Here is a 26,789-nt window from a genome sequence, read left to right as displayed (position 1 = left end):
CCCAGATAGTCATCAACATGACAGGCAAGTACTCCAGTGACATTGCAGTCTTGATCAAGCCAGTAGAAGACTGCAGGATCCACTTGGAACATTTTTCCACCTGTATTCAGCATTGTTGCCTTGACTTTTTTGTACCAGTAGAGTGATGCATCTGCCAGTCCATACACACACGTTTTTAGTTTCCACAGTGTTCCTTCACTCTTAGCTTCAGGCGGAGGTCGGATGTGAATGTCCCTTGACAGCTCTGTTCCCTGCAAAAATGCAGATTTGATTTCTATGGAATTATGTTTCCATTTTTTTCTGGCAGATCACTGTCATCAGCAATCTGAGTGACTCTGAGGCACATGTTGTTAAGTCTTTTGGGAGTTCTTTAGCAGCCAGCTACTCAAAACCTCTAGCCACTAGACGTGCTTTAGGCACTATTCCAGTTTACCTGTCTGGGCGAGGTGGGACGTTTGCATCCCACCTAGTCAACAGCCAGTGGAATCGCGTCGCACGAAATACAAATACCTCATAAATGCTATAACTTCAATTTCTCAAACATATGACTATTTTACACCATTTTATAGATACACCTCTCCTGAATCGAACCACGTTGTTCGATTTCAAAAAGGCTTTACAGCGAAAGCAAAACATTAGATTATGTTAGGAGAGTACCCTGCCAAAACTAATCACACAGACATTTTCAAAGCAAGCAACTAGCATGCATCACAAATACCCAAAACACAGCTAAATGCAGCACTACCCTTTGACGATCTTCATCAGATGACACACCTAGGACATTATGTTACACAATACAAGTATGTTTTGTTCGATAAAGTTCATATTTATATCCAAAAACAGCATTTTACATTGGCGCGTGATGTTCAGAAAATGTATTTCCACCAAAACTACCGGTGAATGTGCACATCAATTTACAAAAATACTCATCATAAACGTTGACAAAATATATAGCAATTATTTAAAGAATTATAGATAGACTACTCCTGGATGCAACCGCTGTGTCAGATTTTAAAATAGCTTTACGGAGAAAGCACATTTTTCAATATTCTGAGTACATAGCTCGCCATCACAGCAAGCTATACAGACACCCGCCAAGTTCGGGGCCACCTAAACTCAGAATTAGTATTACAAATATTCTCTTACCTTTGCTGATCTTCGTCAGAATTCACTCCCAGGACTGCTACTTCCACAAGAAATGTTGTTTTTGTTCGAAATAATCCATATTTATGTCCAAATACCTCTTTTGTTTGTGCGTTCAGAGCACTATCCAAAGGCATAACGCGTGAGCGCGGTACCAGAGACAAAAAGTCAAAATGTTCCATTACCGTACTTGACCTCTCTAGGGTCGGCGGGACGAAATCGTCCCACCTACGTAACAGCCAGTGGAATCCTGTGGCGCGTTATTCAAATACCTTAGAAATGCTATTACTTCAATTTCTCAAACATATGACTATTTTACACCATTTTAAAGACAAGACTCTTGTTAATCTAACCACACTGTCCGATTTCAAAAAGGCTTTACAACGAAAGAAAAACATTAGATTATGTCAGCAGAGTACCCAGCCAGAAATAATCAGACACCCATTTTTCAAGCTAGCATATAATGTCACAAAAACCCAAAACACAGCTAAATGCAGCACTAACCTTTGATGATCTTCATCAGATGACAACCCTAGGACATTATGTTATACAATACATGCATGTTTTGTTCAATCAAGTTCATATTTATATAAAAAAACTGCTTTTTACATTAGCATGTGACGTTCAGAACTAGCATACCCCCCGCAAACTTCCGGGGAATTTACTAACAATTTACTAAATTACTCACGATAAACGTTCACAAAAAGCAAAACAATTATTTTAAGAATTATAGATACAGAACTCCTCTATGCACTCGATATGTCCGATTTTAAAATAGCTTTTTGGTGAAAGCACATTTTGCAATATTCTAAGTAGATAGCCCGGCATCACTGGGCTAGCTATTTAGACACCCAGCAAGTTTAGCACTCACCAAAGTCAGATTTACTACAAGAAAAATGTTATTACCTTTGGTGTTCTTCGTCAGAATGCACTCCCAGGACTTCTACTTCAATAACAAATGTTGGTTTGGTTCAAAATAATCCATAGTTATGTCCAAATAGCGGCGTTTTGTTCGTGCGTTCAAGACACTATCCGAATGGTAAAGAAGGGTGACGCGCACGACGCATTTTGTGACAAAAAAATTCTAAATATTCCATTACCGCACTTCGAAGCATGTCAACCGCTGTTTAAAATCAATTTTTATGCCATTTCTCGTAAAAAAAGCGATAATATTACGACCGGAAAAGCGTGTTTACGTTCAAAGAGAGAAAATAAAAGCATGTGATCCCCTCGTGCACGAGCCTCAGTCTGATGGTACTCTGACCGGCCACTATCCAAACGCGCTAATGTTTTTCAGCCAGAGGCTGGAATTACATCATTCAGCTTTTTCCCGGGTTCTGAGAGCCTATGGGAGCCGTAGGAAGTGTCACGTTACAGCAAAGATCCTACATTTTCTTTAAACAGAGCCAAGAAGCCCAAGGAATGGTCAGACAGGCCACTTCCTGTAAGGAATCTTCTCAGGTTTTTGCCTGCCATATGAGTTCTGTTATACTCAGACACCATTCAAACAGTTTTAGAAACTTTAGGGTGTTTTCTATCCAAAGCCAATAATTATATGCATATTCTAGTTACTGGGCAGGAGTAGTAACCAGATTAAATCGGGTACGTTTTTTATCCGGCCGTGCAAATACTGCCCCCTATCCCCAACAGGTTAGAAGCATGTCAAACGCTGTTTAAAATCAATCTTTATGGTATTTTTAATGTAAAATTGCGATAATATTCCAACCGGACAATAGCATATTCATTCAAGAAGAAAAAGAAGGAACGGCGCACTCGCGGGATCGCTCATATCCAATCCCTTTGTCCACAGGCAGTCCACTCAGTGACTGAGCTCCTATTATCTGCCTAGTGACAGGAGAATGCTGAAAAAACTTTCTGAAGGCTGTTGACAGCCAATGGAAGCCTTAGGAAGTGCAACGTGACCCCACAAAAACTAGTTTCGATAGAGAATCAAAAGAAGAACTACAATTCTGACTTTCCACTTCCTGGTTGGATTTTTCTCAGGTTTTTGCCTGCCATATGAGTTCTGTTATACTCACAGACATCATTCAAACAGTTTTAGAAACGTCAGCGTGTTTTCTATCCAAATCTACTAATAATATGCATATTCTAGTTTCTGGGCCAGAGTAGTAAACTGTTTAAATTGGGTACGTTTTTCATCCGGCCGTGAAAATACTGCCCCCTACACCCCAACAGGTTAAGTAGGGGTTTTTCCCACCTGGTTTTGTGGGAGATTGTTTTTGAGTTAGTGTATGTTTCACCTCTGGTTTGTTGTTTATTTGTTCTTTAGTTTATGTGTATGTATTGCATAGTTTCACAGTGAAAATAAAATGTGGAACAACACACGCTGCACTTTGGTCCACTCCTTACTACAACAGCCGTGACAGAATCTCCCACCACAATATGACCAAGCAGCGTGGTATGGACCAGTGGACTTTTGAGGAGATAAGGAGGAGTATATCCAGGGCTTTGGAGGAATTAGGGGCAGGAGAGAAGCGCCTCCCATGGGAACAGGTGGAGGCAGCGAGAGCACGGCAACGAGGGAAGCACGAGAGGCAGCCCACAATTATTTTTTTTTGGGGGGGGCACACGGGGAGATTGGCAGAGTCAGGTTGGAGACCTGAGCCAACTCCTCGCGCTTACCGTGAGGTGCGTGTCACCAGTCTGGCGCCAACTGTGCCAGCCCCACGCATCAGGTCTCTAGTGCTCCTGCCCAGTCTGGTGTGTCCTGTTCCTGCTCCTCGCACTCACCCTGAGGTGCGTGTTACCAGTCTTGCGCCACCTGTGCCAGCCCCACGCATTAGGCCTCCAGTGTGTCTTCCCAGACCAGAGCTTCCGGCGATAGTTTCCAGTCCAGAGCTTCCGGTGACGTCCCCCAGTCCGGAGCCTCCAGCGACGTTCCCCAGTCCGGTGAGACCTGTTGGTTTGGTCCAAAATAATCCATCGTTATATCCGAATAGCGGCGTTTTGTTCGTGCGTTCCAGAAACTATCCGAAATGGTAAATCAGGGTCGTGCGCATGGCGCATTTCGTGACAAAAAAAATCTAAATATTCCATTACCGTACTTCGAAGCATGTCAACCGCTGTTTAAAATACATTTTTATGCAATTTATCTCGTAAAAAAGCGATAATATTTCGACCGGGAATCTCCTTTTCGGTAAACAGAGGAAAAAACACAAAGACGGGGGCGGCCAGTGCACGCGCCTAAGCCCACAGTCCCTTGATCGGCCACTTGAGAAAGGCGATAATGTGTTTCAGCCTGGGGCTGGAATGACGACATTCAGGTTTTTCCCGGGCTCTGAGAGCCTATGGAAGACGTAGGAAGTGTCACGTTAGAGCAGAGATCCTTTGTAATGGATAGAGATGGCAAAGAAGTTCAAGAAATGGTCAGACAGGGTACTTCCTGTACAGAATCTTCTCACGTTTTGGCCTGCCAAATGAGTTCTGTTATACTCACAGACACCATTCAAACAGTTTTATAAACTTTGAAGTGTTTTCTATCCAAAGCTAATAATTATATGCATATTCTAGTTTCTGGGCAGGACTAATAATCAGATTAAATCGGGTACGTTTTTTATCCAGCCGTGAAAATACTGCCCCCTAGCCATAACAGGTTAAGTAACTTTCTGTCTTATGTAACCATACCAAACATAACATTTCATGCTAATTTGAGGGTCCAGGATTTACATTTACTATGTTAAGTATAGTCTATGAGACGAATTTGCAAAACATACATTTTGCAAATTCATAACATATTGTATGTTTTGCAAATTCATAACATATTGTATGATATGTTACGAATTCCAATTTGCTGTGGCTGATGTTAGCTAGGTGACTAGAGTCCTAATTTGAGAGTCCCGGATTTACATGTACTATGTTAAGTCTAGTCTATGAGACTAGGCTGACATTTAAAGCTGAATTGGAAGAGGTAGCTTTATTGACATAAAAACTATGATTATCATCATCTGCTACCACTAGTCTTGGTAGTATCAAGGAGGTAGTGAGAAGGTTACTGTCAATTTCAAAGTGGTGTTGTATACAGTTGTTAAAGGGATTTTATATCTTGATGATAATAATCAATAATCAATTTGCCTTGACTAATGCCCAAGGTTTGTAAGACAATGGGTTAAAATAATTATGCAAGGACTCAGCTTTCTGCAAAAGGTTTCTGTAGCTTTATTCATGAGAACGTTCTGGCGTCAGGATAACAAAACAGTCATTATATAGTTCTTGCTTGCTTACGCACATACATTTACACACAATCTGTTGGTAACCTGCAACCCCCATTGACTTCTCACGCTGTTTATCACTGGCTCAGCCTGTTCCTTTCCTTCAAGGTTAGGAACTCTTTGAAGAGTTACTCCCTTTACCATCTGCCATTGACTCTATACTAATTGCATACACACACATTTCTTTCCCTCTCCAGTGGTTCCTGGACTTTCCGGAACTAATCAGACCAATCGATCCCTACATTGATCATTACATTGATTATTCATTAACCATGCTGTATGACTAATAATTCATCATGGTTTATTGATTCATTTACCTTTATTAGATAATTCTCTTATCAACTGTACAGACAGGTGTATTGTCATTGTGTAGCTCAGTATGTTTTTGTAAAGGGGTTGTATATCCTGTTGTCACAGTGGGCTTCAGAGCACAGTAGTACACAGCAGAGTCAGACAGCTGCACCCTCTGGATCGTCAAGGGGACTGATTTGGAGTTGGCATCTAGATCAGCATGAAATCTCTCCTTGAAATCAGTAGCATTGTCCACAGTTCCAAATTTGAACCGCATAAGTATAGACTTGGGGTAGTCGTTTGTTCCCTGTTTGTACCAGAATAGATATGGACTTGAATCATCTGTTTCATAAAGACAGACAAGTGTTATTTGTCCTCCTTCAGTAGCCGTCTCAACTCCTTTGGGCTGTAATACTCTGTCTCCTCTGCATTCTGGAGAGAAATTATATACGTTGAAAAAATAAAGGGTGTTTGATGATTTATACCCATTAAATCATTGGGAGCATGTAGAGTGAGCAACTTTCTCTATTTTCACAACATAAAGGGATAATTAAAACAATGGCAGTAAGGAAATCAAAAAATAGTTATCATACCCCAACAAAATGCAGAAAGAATCAGAATTTTCTTCAACCAAGATTCCATGTCTGCAGTGAGATGGGTAGGTAAGGAGAGAGCAAACACACAAGTATGTGTCACCACTTCTTTAACTCTACCTTATGAAGCATTGAGGAGGAGCTTCCACTAGGCTCTCTAAGAGTCTTACATCACACTATCAAATAGTTTTTGTAATGAGGCTGTATATCCTGTTGTCACAGTGGGCCTCAGAGCACAGTAGTACACAGCAGAGTCAGAGAGCTGCAACCTCTGGATCGTCAAGGGGACTGACTTGGAGTCTGCATCGAGATGGGCGTCAAATCTATCCTTGAACTCAGTTGCATTTTTACTTCCAAAAGGAAAACGTCCCAGCATGAACTCTGGGAAGCCGTTTACTTCATGCTTGTACCAGAACAGGTAGAGACCCTTCATATTAACTGCATCAAATTGACAGTCCAGTGTGACCTGTTCTCCCTCTGTAGTGATCACATCTCCTGGTGGCTGAATGACTGAGTCTTCTCCTCTGCATTCTGGAAAATAATGTAATACGCATTTGTATTAGGGAGAAAATAATCAAGCAACATATTTGAGTGAATAAAAATGGATGAATTAAATAGTGATAGCATTGTAATGAAAAATATGTTTGAAAAAAGAAAGGGATTCGAGCAAAGGCAGTAAACAAATTACAAAAAAATAAATATTATAATACCATAACAACATGCAGCAAGAATCAGTAAATTACTCAGCCAGGGTCCCATGTCTGCTACTGTGAGACCAATGGGAGAATAGTAAAACAACTCTGATGTAGCTATGCCATGATGACACCATGAAATCCTTCTCTCCTCCTCTTTTTGTGCGTTGTCAAACATTGAGAATCCTGAGACAAGCACTCTACAGAGAAAGATGTGAAATTCAGCCTGGAATCAACCCCCCCTGGAACTCATCGCTATTGCTCCCTTCTTTCTAACGATCTCTTCTCAGGACATACTGAGGAGAGTTCCTAGTTAACCTGTTGGGGCTAGGGGGCAGTATTGAGAATTTTGAAAAAAATATGTCCCACCTAGCCCATAGAAGTTAACTGGATGTATCAGAAGAGGTTACCAGTCCTCCTTCAAGGGCAGTAACATGTCCACTCTGCTGGTCAACAGCCTCACCTTTGCAATCTGAAAAAATATATTTGGGGGTTTTATAATACATAATATGCTAAGGTTCATAGAATGAGAGTGTAGAAAGGTGAAGCACTATTTCTTACCAAAATAGCATGCAGCCAGGATAAGTAAAGTACTCCTAATCCAATGTGCCATTGTGATTCAAGTACAGAGGAAGAATAGATTGATACAGACTTTATGTTCCATCCACTGTAGGGGCTTTGCAGTAGGGGAGAAGCTTATTGTATATTCAATTATTTAGTTAAACAGCAAGAGGGATTCCTAGTTAAATTTGATATATTTGGAACCATGAAATATCTTGTTTACATAATGTTATCTCCGTTTAAAAATTATTATTTGGCAGTTGTTATGGGGTTTGAAGAAATATATTTTCTGTTCAGGCCAAATTGAGGTCATCTGACAAATATAATAAAATCTTATATCCACTGAGGATTTGCAACAAAATCAGAAAGAAAGGCACAGTCCACAGTAGCCTTGTCACAACAGTTTGAAGGAGCGGACCAAGATGCAGCGTTTTAGTAGTTCCACATGTTTTATTAAATCAGTGAAACCGAATGCAACCATTAAACATTACAAGTATATACAAAACAACAAACCGTGACGCTGGAGGAACAATAACCTCACAAAGAACAATCACCCACAAACACCTGTGGGACAAACCTAACTTAAATAGGACCTCCAATTAGAGACAATGACAACCTGCTGCCTCTAATTGGAGGTCATGCCAAACACCACCAACATAGAAATGCAAACCTAGAACCAAAACAGACATACAAAACCCAGACAAACACCCCCTGTCACGCCCTGACCTATTCTACCATAGAAAATAACACTCACTATGGTCAGGACGTGACAGTACCCCCCCCAAAGGTGCGGACTCCGACCACACCTAAAAAACACAACTCAAAGGGAGGGTAGGGTGGGTGACAACTGTCTATGGCGGCGGCTTTGGTTCCTGGCGTGGTAACCCCACTGCCCGCTGATCCCCCCCCGCTTCTGTATGACTGGGGGAACCATACCATGGGTCATTGTCGGATTCTTCGGACCACCAACCGCCGCTGATGACTCCAGGCTGCAGATCGCCGCTGATGATTCTGGGCTGCAGACCGCCGCTGATGACTCGGGGCTGCAGGCCGCCGCTGATGACTCGGGGTTGGGGGGGCGTCGCTGGAGGCTCCAGACTGGGAGGCGTCCCTGGAGGCTCCGGACTGGGAGGCGTCGCTGGAGGCTCCGGACTGAGGAGCGTCGCTGGAGGCTCCGGACTGAGGAGCGTCGCTGGAGGCTCCGGACTGAGGAGCGTCGCTGGAGGCTCCGGACTGAGGAGCGTCGCTGGAGGCTCCGGGCTGAGGAGCGTCGCTGGATGCTCCGGGCTGAGGAACGTCTCTGTAGGTTCCGGACTGGGGACCTTCGCTGCAGGCTCCGTGCCATAGGTCATCACTACTGGTTCCGCGTCATGGATCATCACTGGAGGCTCTGTACCATGGATCATCACTGGAGGCTCTGTGCCATGGATCATCACTGGAGGCTCTGTGCCATGGATCATCACTGGAGGCTCTGTGCCATGGATCATCACTGGAGGCTCTGTGCCATGGATCATCACTGGAGGCTCTGTGCCATGGATCATCACTGGAGGCTTCGTGCCATGGATCATCACTGGAGGCTTCGTGCCATGGATCATCACTGGAGGCTTCGTGCAATGGATCATCACTGGAGGCTTTGTGCCTTGGATCATCCCTACGGGCTCCGGGCCATGGATCATCACTTGAGGCTCCAGTCCATGGATCATCACTGGATGTTCCGGGCCATGGATTAATGCTGGAGACGTCGGACCATTGACCATCATTAGAGGTTTCCTTCGGGGCGCTGGAACTGGTCTCACCGGACTGGGGAGACGTACTTCGGACCGCATGCTCACAGCAGGCACCGGCCTTACCGGGCTTTGGTGGCGAACTGGAGGTCTGCTACTTGGGGCTGGCATAGGAGGCGCCAGGCTAGTCACACACACCTTCAGGTTAGTGCGGGGAGCAGGAACCGGATGTAGTGGGCTCTGGTGACGCACTGGAGGTCTGCTACGTGGGATTGGTATAGGAGGTGCCAGGCTAGTACTACATACCTTCGGGCTAGTGCGGGGAGCAGGAACAGGGCATACTGGGCTATGGTGGCGCACTGGAGGTAGAGTGCGCGGAGCAGGCACAGGGTACACTGGGTCTTGGAGGCGCACTGGAGGTCTGGAGCGCACGGCCTGCACAACCCGCCCTGGCTGGATACTCAACTCCGCTCGATCACTGCGGGGTGCGGGCACAGTTCGCACTGGCCTTTGTATGCGCCCTGACGACACAGTGCGTGTCACCGCACAATACGTGTTCTGCTCCATCACTTGCTCCTCATAGTAAGCCCGGGAAGTTGGCTCAGGACTCCATCCTGACTCTGCCCAACTCCCCTTGTGCCCCCCCCTAAACATTTTTTGGGGCTGCCACTCAGTCTTGCCTTTAGGTGCATTTAGAGCCTCCTCTCGTCACCGCTCTGCTCTTGCTGCCTCCACTTCTTCCCATGGACGGCGATTCCATCCCTTCTGGATCTCCTCCCATGTCCAGGATCCCTTGCCGTCTAATATCTGCTCCCATGTCCATTCCTCCTGCTGCTCCCTCTTACGTTGCTTGGTCCTTCTTTGGTGGGTGATTCTGTCACAACAGTTTGAAGGAGCGGACCAAGATACAGCATTTTCGTAGTTCCACATGTTTTATTAAATCAATGAAACTGAATGCCATCGTAAAACATTACAGGTATATACAAAACAACAAACCGTGACTCTGGAGGAACAATAACCTCATGAAGAACAATCACCCACAAACACCTGTGGGACAAACCTAACTTAAATAGGACATCCAATTAGAGACAACGACAACCTGCTGCCTCTAATTGGAGGTCATGCCAAACACCACCAACATAGAAATGCAAACCTAGAACCAAAACATAGACATACAAAACCCAGACAAACACCCCCTGTCACGCCCTGACCAATTCTACCATAGAAAATAACACTCACTATGGTCAGGACGTGACAAGCCTATGGATCAGTCCAACGTAGACCTGGGCTATGCTGCCCAATGCCACAAATAGTTATCCTTACTATGCATTAATATGCTCTACAGTCTAAGCTCTGTCTTATCTGAGGGAGGGGGTTGTACTAAGCGACGTGGAATTGTTTTTAGAAAGTCATAGAAAGCTATATTTAGCTATTTGATTTTGAATTTTAAGACCCCTTGAAGTAATATAAAAGTATAAGACAAAAACATTTTGATGAAATGTTTTCTTTGGTCTTGCTGCAATTAGACCATACAAATTCATTGAATAACACATTCACTACATGGAACATAATATACAGTAGTCCGTCAACTAAATCAAAAGGACGTTTTTCTGAAGTGTCTGTCCGATATCTGAGAGAAATACAAAAGATCTGGAAACACTTTATGTTGTTTTTTACATGTTTTTTGGCACTAAAAAGTCTCCATATATACTTCTATTTATTTTTTCAACCGGTACCGTGGGACCATCAGACGAGGCTTGAGGCCTGTGGGCATCCTAGACCAAAACAACCGACATATAGGTTTTACGGAGTCTCACAATAATTTACGAGTTCTCACCTTTCTACGGAAGGGTTATATTAGTGTGTAGCCCAAACTGTTCTGGTGCTACAGACAGAAGTCGGCAGATAGGCTGTCCCAAGACGCTTGTGTGGGTCAAAGATTAAAACGGACAACACCATTGTGTTCTCCAGAGTCTCATCTTTCCATAGAGGGGTCATAGTAGTTTGTAGGCCGTTCGGACGCAACAGATGATTTCGTGAGAAGAACGATTATTGGGATGTCTCATGGTCTGACAAACATCGTTCTAGCTCTGTCACCTTTCACTGCAGACACATCCAATGCACCACAGATGCATCCAATGAAGAAAAAAAAACATATCACTAGCTTAAACTGACAGATTTTCATGGGGATTTTTTTATTATGCTCATTAGATTTCCGTGGGGGCACCGACATCAAATATATATAGATTTGTAAAACAGTAGTCAAGTCAACTGATGATTGGATTTATTATTGAAACCAATGACTGACCCTGGATGCAACCATGATCCTAATCCCTGTCACACCAGATACTGACTGGTTTTCTGATCCTACTTTCTTTTTAAGGTATCTTTGACCGACAGATGCATATCTGTATTCCCAGTCATGTGAAATCCATAGATTAGGGCCTTATGAATGTATTTCAACTGACTGATTTCCTTATATGAACTGGAAAAAGCTTTGAAATTGTTGTATGTTGTGTTTAAGCTTTTGTTTAATGTGTAAAATCATTGCAAATTGTGAATACAAGAAGCACAACAATAACATGCAAATGTGACAAGAAAGGGTTAAAACATAATAAATATAAATTCTGTTTGTGGGGGAAATTATTCTACAACACAGACACCTGTAGTGTTGACATGCTGCATGTGTCATTTAAAAGAATAGGAGCAAATTGATGATACTTTACTGACACCTATGGACTCTCACCAGTAACTTACCCTTGAAAATACAAGCATTGTCAAGTTTTCACCTTGTTGGGCAGAATGTTGAACACTAGATGGAACTATTGTATCATTATTATAAATAGATTTGCTTTTGAGTGTTGAGAGATCAAATACTAGTTCTCCTGACTGGCATTGGAAGTGACTAGAGTCTTCAGAGGTGTAAGGTTAATTAGGAGTATGAAACTAGGGTATTTGATGCAGTGCTTCTCCATTCATGTTATACTTCAATATGAAGAAAACAGTTTGAAATTAATAACTGATCTTGACATGAAGTTAGGGTTAGAGTTATGGGTAGAATAGAGGGGCTTAGTGTTTAGGACATCTTCATTCTACTGCCTGTTGATAACTTTCTCCCCGTAATCAGATGTTCTAGGTTTTTGTACAGTGTCTCTGGTTTTCCTGTCACTTTGTGTCTCAGAGCACAGTAGTACATAGCAGAGTATGTTACTTCAGCAGAGAAGATCTCCAGATTCACATGTTTGGCCTTTTAGTCACAATTTAGAGTGGACCCTGGTGTAATATCCACATACTCCATAACCAGTAACTGTGGTGCAGATTCGGGATATTGTTGACACCATAGAAGAGTGTTACCAGAAGAGGTGTAGTTACAAGAGAGAGTAAATTGATTGCCCCCCATCTATCTTCAGAGTTCGTTCTGTTAGGTGACCTAAACTGGGATATGCTTAACACCCCAGCAGTCCTACAATCTAAGCTAGATGCCCTCAATCTCACACAAATTATCAAGGAAACCACCAGGTACAATCCTAAATCCATAAACATAGATATTATCCTGACCAACTTGCCCTCCAAATACACCTCTGCTGTTTTCAATCAGGATCTCAGCGATCACTGCCTCATTGCCTGCATCCGCTATGGTCCGCGGTCAAACGAACACACCTCATCACTGTCAAACGCTCCCTAAAACATTTCTGCGAGCAGGCCTTTCTAATCGACCTGGCCCAGGTATCCTGGAAGGATATTGATCTCATCCCGTCAGTCGAGGATGCCTGATCGTTCTTTAAAAGTAATTTCCTCACCATCTTAAATAAGAATGCCCCTTTCAAAAAAATGTAGAACTAAGACCAGATATAGCCCTTGGTTCACTCCAGACCTGACTGCCCTTGACCAGCACAAAAACATCCTGTGGCGGACATCAATAGCATCGAATAGTCCCCGCGATATGCAACTGTTCAGGGAAGTCAGAAACCAATACACACAGTCAGTCAGGAAAGCAAAGGCTAGCTTTTTCAAACAGAAAATTGCATCCTGTAGCTCTAACTCCAAAAAGTTTTGAGACACTGTAATGTACATGGAGAACAAGAGCACCTCCTCCCAGCTGCCCACTGCACTGACGCTAGGTGACACGGTCACCACCAATAAATCCATGATAATCGAAAATTTCAATAAGCATTTCTCTACGGCTGGCCATGATTTCCTCCTGGCTACCCCAACCCCGGCCAACAGCTCCGCACCCCTCGCAGCTACTTGCCCGAGCCTCCCCAGCTTCTCCTTCACCCAAATCCAGATCGCAGATGTTCTGAAAGAGCTTCAAAACCTGGACCGGTACAAATCAGCTGGGCTAGACAATCAGGACCCTCTCTTTCTAAAATGATCTACCGCCATTGTTGCAACCCCTATTACCAGTCTGTTCAACCTCTCTTTCATTTAGTCGGAGATCCCTAAAGATTGGAAAGCTGCCGCGGTCATCCCCCTCTTCAAAGGGGGTGACACTCTAGACCCAAACTGTTACAGACCTATATCCATCCTGCCCTGCCTTTCTAAAGTCTTTGAAAGCCAAGTTAATAAACAGATCACTGACCATTTCGAATCCCACCGTACCTTCTCCGCTGTGAAATCCGGTTTCAGAGCTGGTCACGGGTGCACCTCAGCCACGCTCAAGGTACTAAACGATATCATAACCGCCATCGATAAAAGACAGTACTGTGCAGACGTCTTCATCGACCTGGCCAAGGCTTTCGACTCTGTCAATCACCGTATTCTTATCGGCAGACTCAATAGCCTTGGTTTCTCAAATGACTGCCTCGCTTGGTTCACCAACTACTTCGCAGACAGAGATCAGTGTGTAAAATCGGAGGGCCTGTTGTCCGGACCTCTGGCAGTCGCTATGGGGGTACCACAGGGTTCAATTATCAGGCTGACTCTTTTTTTCTGTGTATATCAACAATGTCGCTCTTGCTGCGGGTGATTCCCTGATCCACCTCTACGCAGACGACACCATTCTATATACATCTGGCCCTTCTTTGGACACTGTGTTAACCTCTTCGCTATAGGGGGCAGTATTTTCATGGCCGGATGAAAAACATACCCAAATTAAACGGCCTACTTCTCGGGCCCAGAGTCAAATATTTGCATAATATTAGTAGATTTGGATAGAAAATACTCTGAAGTTTCTAAAACTGTTTGAATGGTGTCTGTGAGTATAACAGAACTCATATGGCAGGCAAAAACCTGAGGAAATTCCAAGCAGGAAGTGGCCTGTCTGAGAATTTGTAGTTCTTCTTTTGATTCTCTATTGAAACTACAGTATCTGCGGGGTTACGTAGCACATTCTAAGGCTTCCATTGGCTCTCTAAAGCCTTCAGAAAGCGGATTGAGGCGTCTCCTGTCTCTGGGCAGAGTGTAGTAGCTCAGTTTCTCAGTGGTCTGCCTGGTGACTAAGAGATTGGATATGCGCGTTCCCGCGAGCACGCTGTTTTTTCTTTTTCTCCTTGAATGAATACACTATTGTCCGGTTGGAATATTATCGCTATTTTCCGAGAAAAATACCATAAAAATTGATTTTAACCTCTTACATCTAGATGTTCCGCTAGCGGAACACCTGCTCCAATATCCAATGATGGGCGTGGCGCGAAATACAAATTCCTCTAATATCCGAAAACTTCAATTTTTCAAACATATGACTATTTTACATCATTTTAAAGACAAGACTCTAGTTAATCTAACTACACTGTCCGATTTCAAAAAGGCTTTACAGCGAAAGCAAAACATTAGATTATGTCAGCAGAGTACCCAGACAGAAATAATCAGACACCCATTTTTCAAGCTAGCATATAATGTCACAAAAACCCAGAAGACAGCTAAATGCAGCACTAACCTTTGATGATCTTCATCAGATGACACACCTAGGACATTATGTTATACAATACATGCATGTTTTGTTCAATCAAGTTCATATTTATATCAAAAAACAGCTTTTTACATTAGCATGTGACGTTCAGAACTAGCATACCCCCCGCAAACTTCCGGGTAATTTACTAACAATTTACTAAATTACTCACGATAAACGTTCACAAAAAGCATAATTATTTTAAGAATTATAGATACAGAACTCCTCTATGCACTCGATATGTCCGATTTTAAAATAGCTTTTTGGTGAAAGCACATTTTGCAATATTCTAAGTACATAGCCCAGCCATCACGGGCTAGCTATTTAGACACCCGGCAAGTTTAGCCTTCACCAAAATCAGATTTACTATTAGAAAAATGTTATTACCTTTTCTGTTCTTCGTCAGAATGCACTCCCAGGACTTCTACTTCAATAACAAATGTTGGTTTGGTCCCAAATAATCCATCGTTATATCCAAACAGCGGCGTTTTGTTCGTGCGTTCCAGACACTATCCGAAATGGTAAATCAGGGTCGCGCATATGGCGCATTTCGTGACAAAAAAATTCTAAATATTCCATTACCGTACTTCGAAGCATGTCAACCGCTGTTTAAAATCAATTTTTATGCAATTTATCTCGTAAAAAAGCGATAATATTCCGACCGGGAATCTGCGTTTCGGTAAATAGAGGGAAAAACAGAAAGACGGGGGCGGCCAGTGCACGAGCCTAAGCCCTTTGTCCTCTGATAGACCACTTAGCAAAAGCGCTCGTGTGTTTCAGCCAGGGCTTTGAATTAGGTCATTCAGCTTTTTCCCGGGCTCTGAGCGCCCATGGAAGCCGTAGGAAGTGTCACGTAACAGCAGAAATCCTTTGTAATGGATAGAGATAATCAAGAAGGGGAAGAAATGGTCAGACAGGGTACTTCCTGTACAGAATCTTCTCAGGTTTTGGCCTGCCAAATGAGTTCTGTTATACTCACAGACACCATTCAAACAGTTTTAGAAACTTTGGAGTGTTTTCTATCCAAAGCTAATAATTACATGCATATTCTAGTTTCTGGGCAGGAGTAATAATCAGATTAAATCGGGTACGTTTTTTATCCTGCCGTGAAAATACTGCCCCCTAGCCATAACAGGTTAAATAGCGTTTGACATGCTTCTAAGTACGGTAATGGAACATTTTGAATTTTTTTGTCTTGAATTGCGCTCGCTCGTTACCCTTTGGATAGTGACCTGAACGCACGAACAAAACGGAGGTATTTGGACATAACTATAGATTACTTGGAACAAAAACAACATTTCTTGTGGAAGTAGCAGTCCTGGGAGTGCATTCTGACGAAGATCAGCACAGGTAATACAATTTTTCTAATACTAATTCTGAGTTTAGTGTGCCCCGAAGTTGGCGGGTGTCAAAATAGCTAGCCGTGATGGCTGAGCTATGTACTCAGAATATTGCAAAATGTGCTTTCGCCGAAAAGCTATTTTAAAATCTGACACAGCGATTGCATAAAGGAGTTCTGTATCTATAATTCTTAAAATAATGTATGTATTTTGTCAACGTTTATGATGAGTAATTTAGTAAATTCACCGGAAGTTTTCGGTGGGAAAACATTTTCTGAACATCACACGCCAATGTAAAAAGCTGTTTTTTGATATAAATATGAACTTGATTGTTTTGTTTTTGCATGTTTTGTATAACATAATGTCCTAGGAGTGTCATCTGATGAAGATCATCAAAGGTTAGTGCTTCATTTAGCTGTGTTTTGGGTTTTTGTGACATATATGCTTGCTTGGAAAATGGCTGTGTGATTATTTTTGGCTATGTACTCTCCTGACATAATCTAATGTTTTGCTTTCGCTGTAAAGCCTTCCGCTAGCGGAACCCCTAGATGTAAGAAGTTAACTAATGTCCAAACGAGCTTCAATGCCATACAACACTCCTTCTGTGGCCTCCAATTGCTCTTAAACGCTAGCAAAACCAAATGCATGCTTTTCAACTGTTCACTGCCCACACCCGCCCGACCGACTAGCATCACTACTCTGGACGGTTCTGACCTAGAATACGTGGACAACTACAAATACCTAGGTGTCTGGCTAGACTGTAAACTCTCCTTCCAGACTCATATCAAACATTTCCAATTCAAAATCAAATCTAGAATTGGCTTTCTATTTCGCAACAAAGCCTCCTTCACTCACGCCGCCAAACTTACCCTAGTAAAACTGACTATCCTACCGATCCTCGACTTCGGGGATGTCATCTACAAAATAGCTTCCAATACCTCTACTCAGCAAATTGGATGCAGTCTATCACAGTGCCATGCGTTTTGTTACCAAAGCGCCTTATACCACCCACCACTGCGACCTGTATGCTCTAGTCGGCTGGTCCTCGCTACATATTCGTCGCCAGACCCAATGGCTCCAGGTCATCTACAAGTCTATGCTAGGTAAAGCTCCGCCCTTATCTCAGCTCACTGGTCACGATAACAACACCCACCCATAGCACGGGCACCAGCAGGTATATCTCACTTGTCATCCCCAAAGCCAACACCTCCTTTGGCCGCCTTTCCTTCCAGTTCTCTGCTGCCAGTGACTGGAACTAATTGCAAAAATCGCTGAAGCTGGAGACTTACATTTCCCTCACTAACTTTAAACATCAACTATCTGAGCAGCTAACCGATTGCTGCAGCTGTACATAGTCCATCTGTAAATAGCCCACCCAATCTACCTACCTCATCCCCATATTGTTTTTATTTACTTTGCTGCTCTTTTGCACACCAGTATCACTACTTACACACCATCATCTGCTCATCATCATCTGCTCATCTGTCACTCCAGTGTTAATCTGCTAAATTGTAATTACTTTGCTACTATGGCCTATTTATTGCCATACCTCATATATGTATATAGACTTTCTTTTTTTTCTATTGTGTTGACTGTATGCTTGTTTATTCCATGTAACTCTGTGTTGTTGTTTCTGTCGCACTGCTTTGCTTTATCTTGGCCAGGTCGCAGTTGTAAATGAGAACTTGTTCTCAACTAGCTTACCTGGTTAAATAAAGGTGAAATAAAAATACATTTAAAAAATCTCAGCTCACTGGTCACGATAACAACACCCACCCGTAGCATGCACTCTAGCAGGTATATTTTACTGGCCATCCCCAAAGCCAACACGTCCTTTGGCCGCCTTCCAGTTCTCTGCTGCCATTGACTGGAACGAATTGCAAAAATCGCTGAATCTGGAGACTAATATTTCCCTCACTAACTTTAAACATCAGCTAACCGATCGCTGCAGCTGTACATAGTCCATCTGTAAATAGCCCACCCAATCTACCTACCTCATCCCCATATTGTTTTTATTTACACCGCTGCTCTTTTGCACACCAGTATTTCTACTTGCACATCATCATCTGCTCATCTACAGTGAGGGGAAAAAGTATTTGATCCCCTGCTGATTTTGTATGTTTGCCCACTGACAAAGAAATTATCAGTCTATCATTTTAATGGTAGGTTTATTTGAACAGTGAGAGACAGAATAACAACAACAAAAAATCCAGAAAAACGCATGTCAAAAATGTTATAAATTGATTTGCATTTTAATGAGGGAAATAAGTATTTGACCCCTCTGCAAAACATGACTTAGTACTTGGTGGCAAAACCCTTGTTGGCAATCACAGAGGTCAGACGTTTCTTGTAGTTGGCCACCAGGTTTGCACACATCTCAGGAGGGATTTTGACCCACTCCTCTTTGCAGATCTTCTCCAAGTCATTAAGGTTTTGAGGCTGACGTTTGGCAACTGGAACCTTCATCTCCCTCCACAGATTTTCTATGGGATTAAGGTCTGGAGACTGGCTAGGCCACTCCAGGACCTTAATGTGCTTCTTCTTGAGCCACTCCTTTGTTGCCTTGGCCGTGTGTTTTGGGTCATTGTCATGCTGGAATACCCATCCACGACCCATTTTCAATGCCCTGGCTGAGGGAAGGATGTTCTCACCCAAGATTTGACAAGTCCATCGTCCCTTTGATGCGGTGAAGTTATCCTGTCCCCTTAGCAGAAAAACACCCCCAAAGCATAATGTTTCCACCTCCATGTTTGACAGTGGGGATGGTGTTCTTGGGGTCATAGGCAGCATTCCTCCACCTCCCAACACGACGAGTTGAGTTGATGCCAAAGAGCTCCATTTTGGTCTCATCTGACCACAACACTTTCACCCAGTTGTCCACTGAATCATTCAGATGTTCATTGGCAAACTTCAGACGGGCATGTATATGTGCTGTCTTGAGCAGGGGGACCTTGCGGGTGCTGCAGGATTTCAGTCCTTCATGGCATAGTGTGTTACCAATTGTTTTCTTGGTGACTATGGTCCCAGCTGCCTTGAGATCATTGACAAGATGCTCCTGTGTAGTTCTGGGCTGATTCCTCACTGTTCTCATGATCATTGCAACTCCACGAGGTGAGATCTTGCATGGAGCCCCAGGTCGAGGGAGAGTGACAGTTCTTTTGTGTCTTCCATTTGCAAATAATCGCACCAACTGTTGTCACCTTCTCACCAAGCTGCTTGGCGATGGTCTGATAGCCAATTCCAGCCTTGTGTAGGTTTACAATCTTCTCCCTGACATCCTTGGAGAGCTCTTTGGTCTTGGCCATGGTGGGGACTTTGAAATCTGATTGGTTGAATGCTTCTGTGGACAGGTATCTTTTATACAGGTAACAAACTGAGATTAGGAGCACTCCTTTTAAGAGTGTGCTCCTAATCTCAGCTCGATACCTGTATAAAAGACACCTGGGAGCCAGAAATCTTTCTGATTGAGAGGGGGTCAAATACTTATTTCCCTTCTTAAAATGCAAATCAATTTATAACATTTTTGACATGCGTTTTTCTGGATTCTTTTGTTGTTATTCTGTCTCGCACTGTTCAAATAAACCTACCATTAAAATTATAGACTAATGATTTCTTTGTCAGTGGGCAAACGTACAAAATCAGCAGGGGATCAAATACTTTTTTCCTCACTGTATCTCCATGTATTTTCTTGATTTTAGGGCACAGAGTTGGCAGAAGGACCTGACCTGTCTACGGTGATGTCATACGGGAAAACATTGCTTGAAGGGCAGATCTGTAAAATTGTAATGTGTTAAACATGAGGCAATTCATTCATTCGCAGGTCTTTTTGATTTCATCTTCATATCTAGAATCTACAGTATACATCTGCAACATATTCAGATGACCAAATTAGTTTCGGTCACTTTTTCATTTGTTTCAACATTTTATTATTGTTTATTGAAAATAACTCACTGTTCATTTCCAGCCTACATGTATATTTTTTGTCTACTGAAGGTAACCTAATAATAAAAGTGTTTCTCTTAGGGGATGTCAGTGTTTCAGTTTAGAATTTTGTACAGTGTGTCTGGGTTTTCTTTCATTGTGGGCTCCAGGGCACAGTAGTACAGAGTAGAGTCTAACACTTCAGCAGAGGAGATCTCCAGGTCCACATGGGTTCTCTCATCATTCAGTTTAACAGACAGTCGAGGGTCCTCAGGTTTAGCTTTCACTACAGAGGGGTTTGAGGACACTCCAGTGAGGAGGAGGAAGATGGGAGGTGATCCAGGGTACTGATGATACCACTGGAGAGTACTAGCAGAGGAGTAGTTACAGGACAGATTTATGACATCACTCTCCAACCCAAACACCTTATCTGTTGTTGGAGTGATGTCATTCCCATGACTGCCACCTGTAAACATTTATGAAAACAGGAATTATTATCAGGAAATTATCATACAATTCAAATCATTATTCAGTCAAGTGTATTCAAAATTGACAAAATTGCCTTCACAGTAATGTGACTCCAGTCTTCATTCACAATGATTGGATATGACAAATAGCATCAAACTCACCCACCAGTGTTAATTTTAATATTGATCCCAGTAACATGCTGGTAAGTATTATTTAACACAGTGAAAATGTCACGTCCTGACCATAGAGAGCTCTTATTTTCTATGGTAGTGTAGGTCAGGGCGTGACTGGGGGGTTTATCTAGTTTTTCTTTTTTCTATGTTGGGGTTTTTGTATGATTCCCAATTAGAGGCAGTTGGTCATCGTTGTCTCTAATTGGGGATCATATTTAAGTGGTTGTTTTTCCCACCTGTGTTTGTGTGAGATTATTTTGAGTTAGTGCATGTTGCACCTCTGTCGTCACGGTTTGTTATTTTGTTTATAGTTTGTCTGGTTAAGTTTTACATATAATAAAGCTGTGGAACGATACTCACGCTGCGCCTTGGTCCGAACGTTATTATGACGTACGTGACAAAAGAGTGAACACAAGTATAGTTATGACAGAATGACTCTGGTTTCTCACTGTCAGCTATAACAGGCATTTCCTTACCTCTACTTCAATTATATAACACCTCCCCTTGACTTAAAAAACGGCACACAACACAAAGTACTTGTCACGAACCGGCTCATAGCCCGTAACAAAAAGGGAGACAACGTGGAGATCAAGGAATAACAAAACATATTTATTAACTGAAGTAAACAATAAACAAGTAACAATGGTGTGTGTAGTGTAAGTGAGTGGTTGCATGCATGTATTAATGAGGGGTGTTGAAAGGTGCCAAAGCAAACAAACAAAACAGCCACAAAAAAATGCCACAACCAAAATCCAACAGCGTGTCTGCAGGGAGAGAGTCTCCTCAATGAATGGGGGAAGGTGTATTTATCCCCAGGGCACACCCGAGCCCAGGTGTGTCCCATTCCCCTGATGACCCGTCCAGCTCCGCCCACGGAAATCCTATTAAGGAAAACAAGAGTAAAGAGAAAGACTTCAGCACATTGGGAGGGTCGTCACAGTACTGTACACACACATCCACGTGCACATACAGAGTTTTTGTAAGGGGGCTGTATATCCTGTTGTCACAGAGGTCCTCAGAGTACAGTAGGACACAGCAGAGTCAGATAGCTGCAACCTCTTAATCGTCAAGGGGACTGATTGTGTCTTGGTATTTAGACTTACGTTGAATCCTTTCTTGAACCAGGCAGCATTTTCTCCAGATCCAAAAGAATAACATCTCAACATATGTGTAGGGAAGTCATTTGCTTCTTGTTTGTACCAATATAGATATGCATTAGTAGCAGTGGTTTTATATTGACAACTCAGTGTTACCAGTCCTCCTTCTATAACAATCACACCTCCTGGTTGCTGTTGAACATGGTCTCCTGTACACTCTGGAAGACAAACAAAGATAAAGTGAGTGATAACGAAATATTTAAAAATGAGATAGATGATGATTATATAAACCAATGAGAGAAAAGGTTCCGTCATACCGAAGCAGAATACATCAAGAACCAGCCAGATGATCAGACAAGAGTACCATGGTTATACAGAACACACTGAGAGTGACTGTGAGTTACAGTAAGAGGTAGAGATCCTCTCTCTCTCTTCCATGTCCATCTCAGCCTGTGTATCACCATCAACTGACATAAATCACGAAGGAGCCTGTTCAGAGACAGGGAAGATTGTAAAGAAATGTATGAGTCAATATTACCTCATCAGTATTAGATATAAGCACTCTTTGCAGTACATTAGCCAAAGTGAAAAGCTTATGTCTAGCTCACATAAAATTAAAAGCCTAGAGCAATTTTCAATTACATGAATGTTCCATGAAGTGAGTATGATAAACTTATTTTCTTGGTTTGTTGTGAAAACGTACACATATTATAATTAATGTATAAACACTTGTGTAGCCTACAGAGTATCTTATTCAGGTTTACTTCTGTACACAAAGTATATTGAAATACATATTGTGCTTTTGTCCCAACTTTTCAGTGGTACTGTATGTTTCTATGGAAACATGTGAAACCTATAGTTTCTGTAAGGGGGCTGTATATCATGTTGTCTCAGTGGGCCTCAGAGCACAGTAGTACACAGCAGAGTCAGACAGATGCACCCTCTGGATCGTCAAGGGGACTGACTTTGCTGTGACATTCAGACGGGCATTAAATCTGTCCTTGAACTCAGTAGCGGTTTCCCCAACTCCAAACGTATCCCTTCTCAGCATTAACATGGGCTTGCCATTTGCTAGTTGTTTGTACCAGAACAGATATGGTGATTGAGAAGTTGTATCAAATAGACAAGTGAGTGTTGTTGGTTGTTCTTCTACGACCATTACATCTTCTGTTGGCTGTGTTACATTCTCTTCTGCTCTGCACCCTGAAAAGAAAGATAAATAAATCTTCACAAAATGTAATAATAATGTATATAAAGAAAATGAACAAATGCACAGAAAGAGACAGGTGAACAGAGTGATGTTATACCAAAGCAGCATGCAGCCAGAACATGCAGGATCAGCCAATTTCTCATGACTAGTCAGTCAGTTTGAAGTGGAAAAGGTAAGGAGCAGAACAATGCTGATCTCTCTATCACAGAGCTTTGACACCCTCTGTCCTACTGTTGATGCTTCATGTTGTTCTGTATTACATGCAGTAGTAGATCATGGGGCGGTGTCTGTCTGTATGGCATCCTCTGATTCAGGGGTGTGTGTGCTTTGTTAGGTTGCCCCCTTCAGGTTGACTTTCATGCTTCACAACCAAGCAGTGTGAATTGTGAGGAGTGGAAACTATAAGCAATAACATTGTTACACTGTCATATTCCCAAGTGCTTTTCCAACCGCTATAAAACTATCTAAGTGGAATTGAAGACTGTTGATTGAAGAGTTAGGAATACATCTTTCTCACAGTGCATTATATAGGAGACAGCGAAACACTAGATTGCACACAGACCAGGTGTGACCACAATTCTGTGATCTTAACTTCCTCGGGATCGGTGCTGTCATACTACACCACCAAGCCAGTGTGAATTGTGAGGAGGGCCAACAATAAATAATAATATTGCACAGGTGTGACCACAATTCTCTGATCTCAATGTCTGCCTAAGTGCTTTTCCAACCAATATCAAAATACCTGTCTAAGTGGCATTGAAGACAACTGAAGAGTGAATAATATATCTTTCTCACAGCTCATTGAATATGAAGACAGAGAATCACTAGACCACCTGGTGATTGCAAAGGTGTGACCACATTTCTCTGATCTAAACCTCTGCCATTATGATATCAAATTGTGTTTGATGTTTAATTATGTTCCCCACCGCAACAAAGCATTTTTGGTGTGCATGTTTTTGTACAGCATCTTATAGACTTTGTATCACTGGGTATAATCCCTGAGAGCACAGTAGTAGAGAGCTGTGTCTGCCAGGGTTAGGCTTGTTATGACCAGTTCAGTTGATGTCGAGGATGTTGTGGATTTATATCTCTTATCAGGGATATGTTCTTCAGAGCTCCATGATCCAGCACCTTTATACAGTAGAAACTGAGGAGCCTGGTTAGAATAATGCCGGTACCAGTAAAGGTAAATATAATTGCTTCTTGTTTTATATGTACAGCTCAGAGTCACTGATGATCCCTCAGTGGGGGTGTACTCCTCCTTGTCAGGAGTCACACTATCTCCAGATACCATTCCTGCATAGAAAAAAATAGATAATGAAGTTGATTAAAACACATGCTTTTTCCACTTTTTCACAATAACTTTACTTCATCAAAAGTTGTTTTACTACCAATACCATAATTGAATAATCTGATTATGAGGATGCAAGGAGTTCAAATGTTTAGGTATTGTTTACCTGTACTCATAATCAGAATGATCAATACACTGATTGATTTCTCCATCTTCAGACTGATGTTTGCATTCATTCACTCTCGTCTGAAATGTTCTTCTGTGTGTCACTGTGTGAGGTGTACAGCCCTGCTAACATCACACCCACCACAGAACTACGGCTTGCATATTTTCTTCACTAGTGCCAAAGATGCACTAGTTTTTGTAGGTGGGCTGTATATCCTGTTGTCACAGTGGGCCTCAGAGCACAGTGGTACACAGCAGTCAGACAACTGCAACCTCTGGATGGTCAAGGGGACTGATTTGGTGATGGAATTTAGATGGGCATCAAATCTACCCTTGATTTTATCATATCCCTGGTCCAATGACATCCTTCCACAAAACATATTCAGGGTAATAATTTCTGGATTGAATGTACCAGAAGAGAGATGGAGCTGATAAACTGGTGTTATATTCACAGTTGAGAGACACGTCTTCTCCTTCCTTCATAAGCAGTCACTTCTCTTTTTGACTGAGTTACACCGTCTGCTCCTCTGCACTCTGGAAACAAAGAAGAATAACTTTGTGAAAAATGTCAGGATTCCAGTAACATCAGGGTATTGAGAAAAAGATCATGAGAGCCATATCCTACCACAGATAAGTGCAGCAAGAATAACAGAGGCCCACAGCCAATGTCCCATAATTATCATAGGATAAAACGAGCAAGTCAAACTGATATTACAATATAGAAACTGGTGTGCTCTCTTGGTTTCTGTCTTTGTAGCAGCACAGGCGTGACCATGCAGCACAGCATAGACGGAATGTTCAAATACTGTAAACAAGTCATTTTAGAGTAGATAGCAAAACTTACTTGGTAATGTGGCCTCCTTGTGCTGGCTTTTCCATTATCCTGTTCACGATACTGAGTATAGTTTTTTTAAAATTAGTAACACTTCTAAATTCATATAAGTAACAACTCTAAAAATAAAACAATGGTATATTTTCTAATCCGTGAGATAATGTAATGAAATTTTAATGTCTCTTACCATTTATATTTAACTAGGCAAGTCAAATAAGAACAATTTAATTTACAATGGCAGCCTATGAACACTGGGTTAACTGCCTTGCTCAGGGGCAGAATAACAGATTTTTACCTTGGCAGCTCGGGGATTCAATCCAGCAACCTTTTGGTTACTGGCCCAACGCTCTAACCACTAACCTGCCACCCCGTAAATCTACGTCTACATTTACAACCTCGTCTCAGAGAATTTCGTATTATCCTGTAAGTAAATTCTAACCATTCCATTTAGTATTGTATGTTACAATTTTGTATGCTATGTACTAATTTGTGGATGTCAATCATCCATTTTGAAGATATGCTAATAATTACATTTCATATATTATGCTACGAATTTGAAAACGTAAAATATGCCAAGAATTTGCAAAATATACAATATGTTATGAATTTGTAAATGTATGTTATGTTAAGAAATCCAATTTGTTGTGGCAGTTGTTAGCTACAGTAGGTGACTAGGTGACTAACACCAACGTTAGCTAGCTGACTAACATTAGCTAGATTAGGGGTTAGGGTTAGGAGTTAGGTTAAAGGGTTAAGGTTAGGATTAGGGGAAGGGTTAGCTAAAAGGTTAAGGATTTGCTTAACCTCTCTGGGCTAGTTGGGACGTGACCGTCCCACTCTATTCAACAACCAGTGGAACAGCGTGGCGCGAAATACAAAAACCTCAAAAATGCATATGACTATTTTACACCATTTTAAAGATAAGACTCTCGTTAATCTAACCACATTGTCCGATTTAAAAAAGGCTTTACAGCGAAAGCAAAACATTAGATTATGTTAGGAGAGTACATAGCCAAAAATAATCACACAGCCATTTTCCAAGCTAGCATATAATGTCACAAAAGCCCAAAACACATCTAAATTGTCACGTCCTGACCAGGATAAGGGTTATTTGTTATTGTAGTTTGGTCAGGACGTGGCAGAGGGTATTTGTTTTATGTGGTTCGGGG

At 42.1% G+C, this 26,789-nt stretch overlaps 1 protein-coding gene across 1 annotated transcript; it reads right to left on the bottom strand.

The window, feature by feature from the left end:
• Window positions 1-5,347: 5,347 nt before the first annotated feature.
• On the bottom strand, window positions 5,348-24,999 carry LOC106569094 (uncharacterized). Its single transcript, XM_082960678.1, has 10 exons — window positions 24,790-24,999; window positions 24,319-24,628; window positions 22,584-22,611; window positions 22,305-22,340; window positions 21,849-21,906; window positions 20,520-20,850; window positions 19,672-19,817; window positions 6,494-6,787; window positions 6,257-6,376; window positions 5,348-6,095 (listed from the first exon to the last, which is right to left on the bottom strand). The coding sequence occupies exons 1-10, from the start codon at window positions 24,857-24,859 to the stop codon at window positions 5,695-5,697; spliced, it is 1,794 nt and encodes a 597-aa protein (XP_082816804.1). The 5' UTR covers window positions 24,860-24,999; the 3' UTR covers window positions 5,348-5,694.
• Between the last annotated feature and the right edge of the window lie 1,790 nt (window positions 25,000-26,789).

This window comes from Salmo salar, chromosome 14 (assembly GCF_965601325.2).
Source record: "Salmo salar chromosome 14, fSalSal1, whole genome shotgun sequence".
NCBI classification, from domain to species: domain Eukaryota; kingdom Metazoa; phylum Chordata; class Actinopteri; order Salmoniformes; family Salmonidae; genus Salmo; species Salmo salar.
The sequence above is the reverse complement of the archived record's forward strand: the minus strand, read 5'-3'. Positions and strand labels throughout refer to the sequence as shown.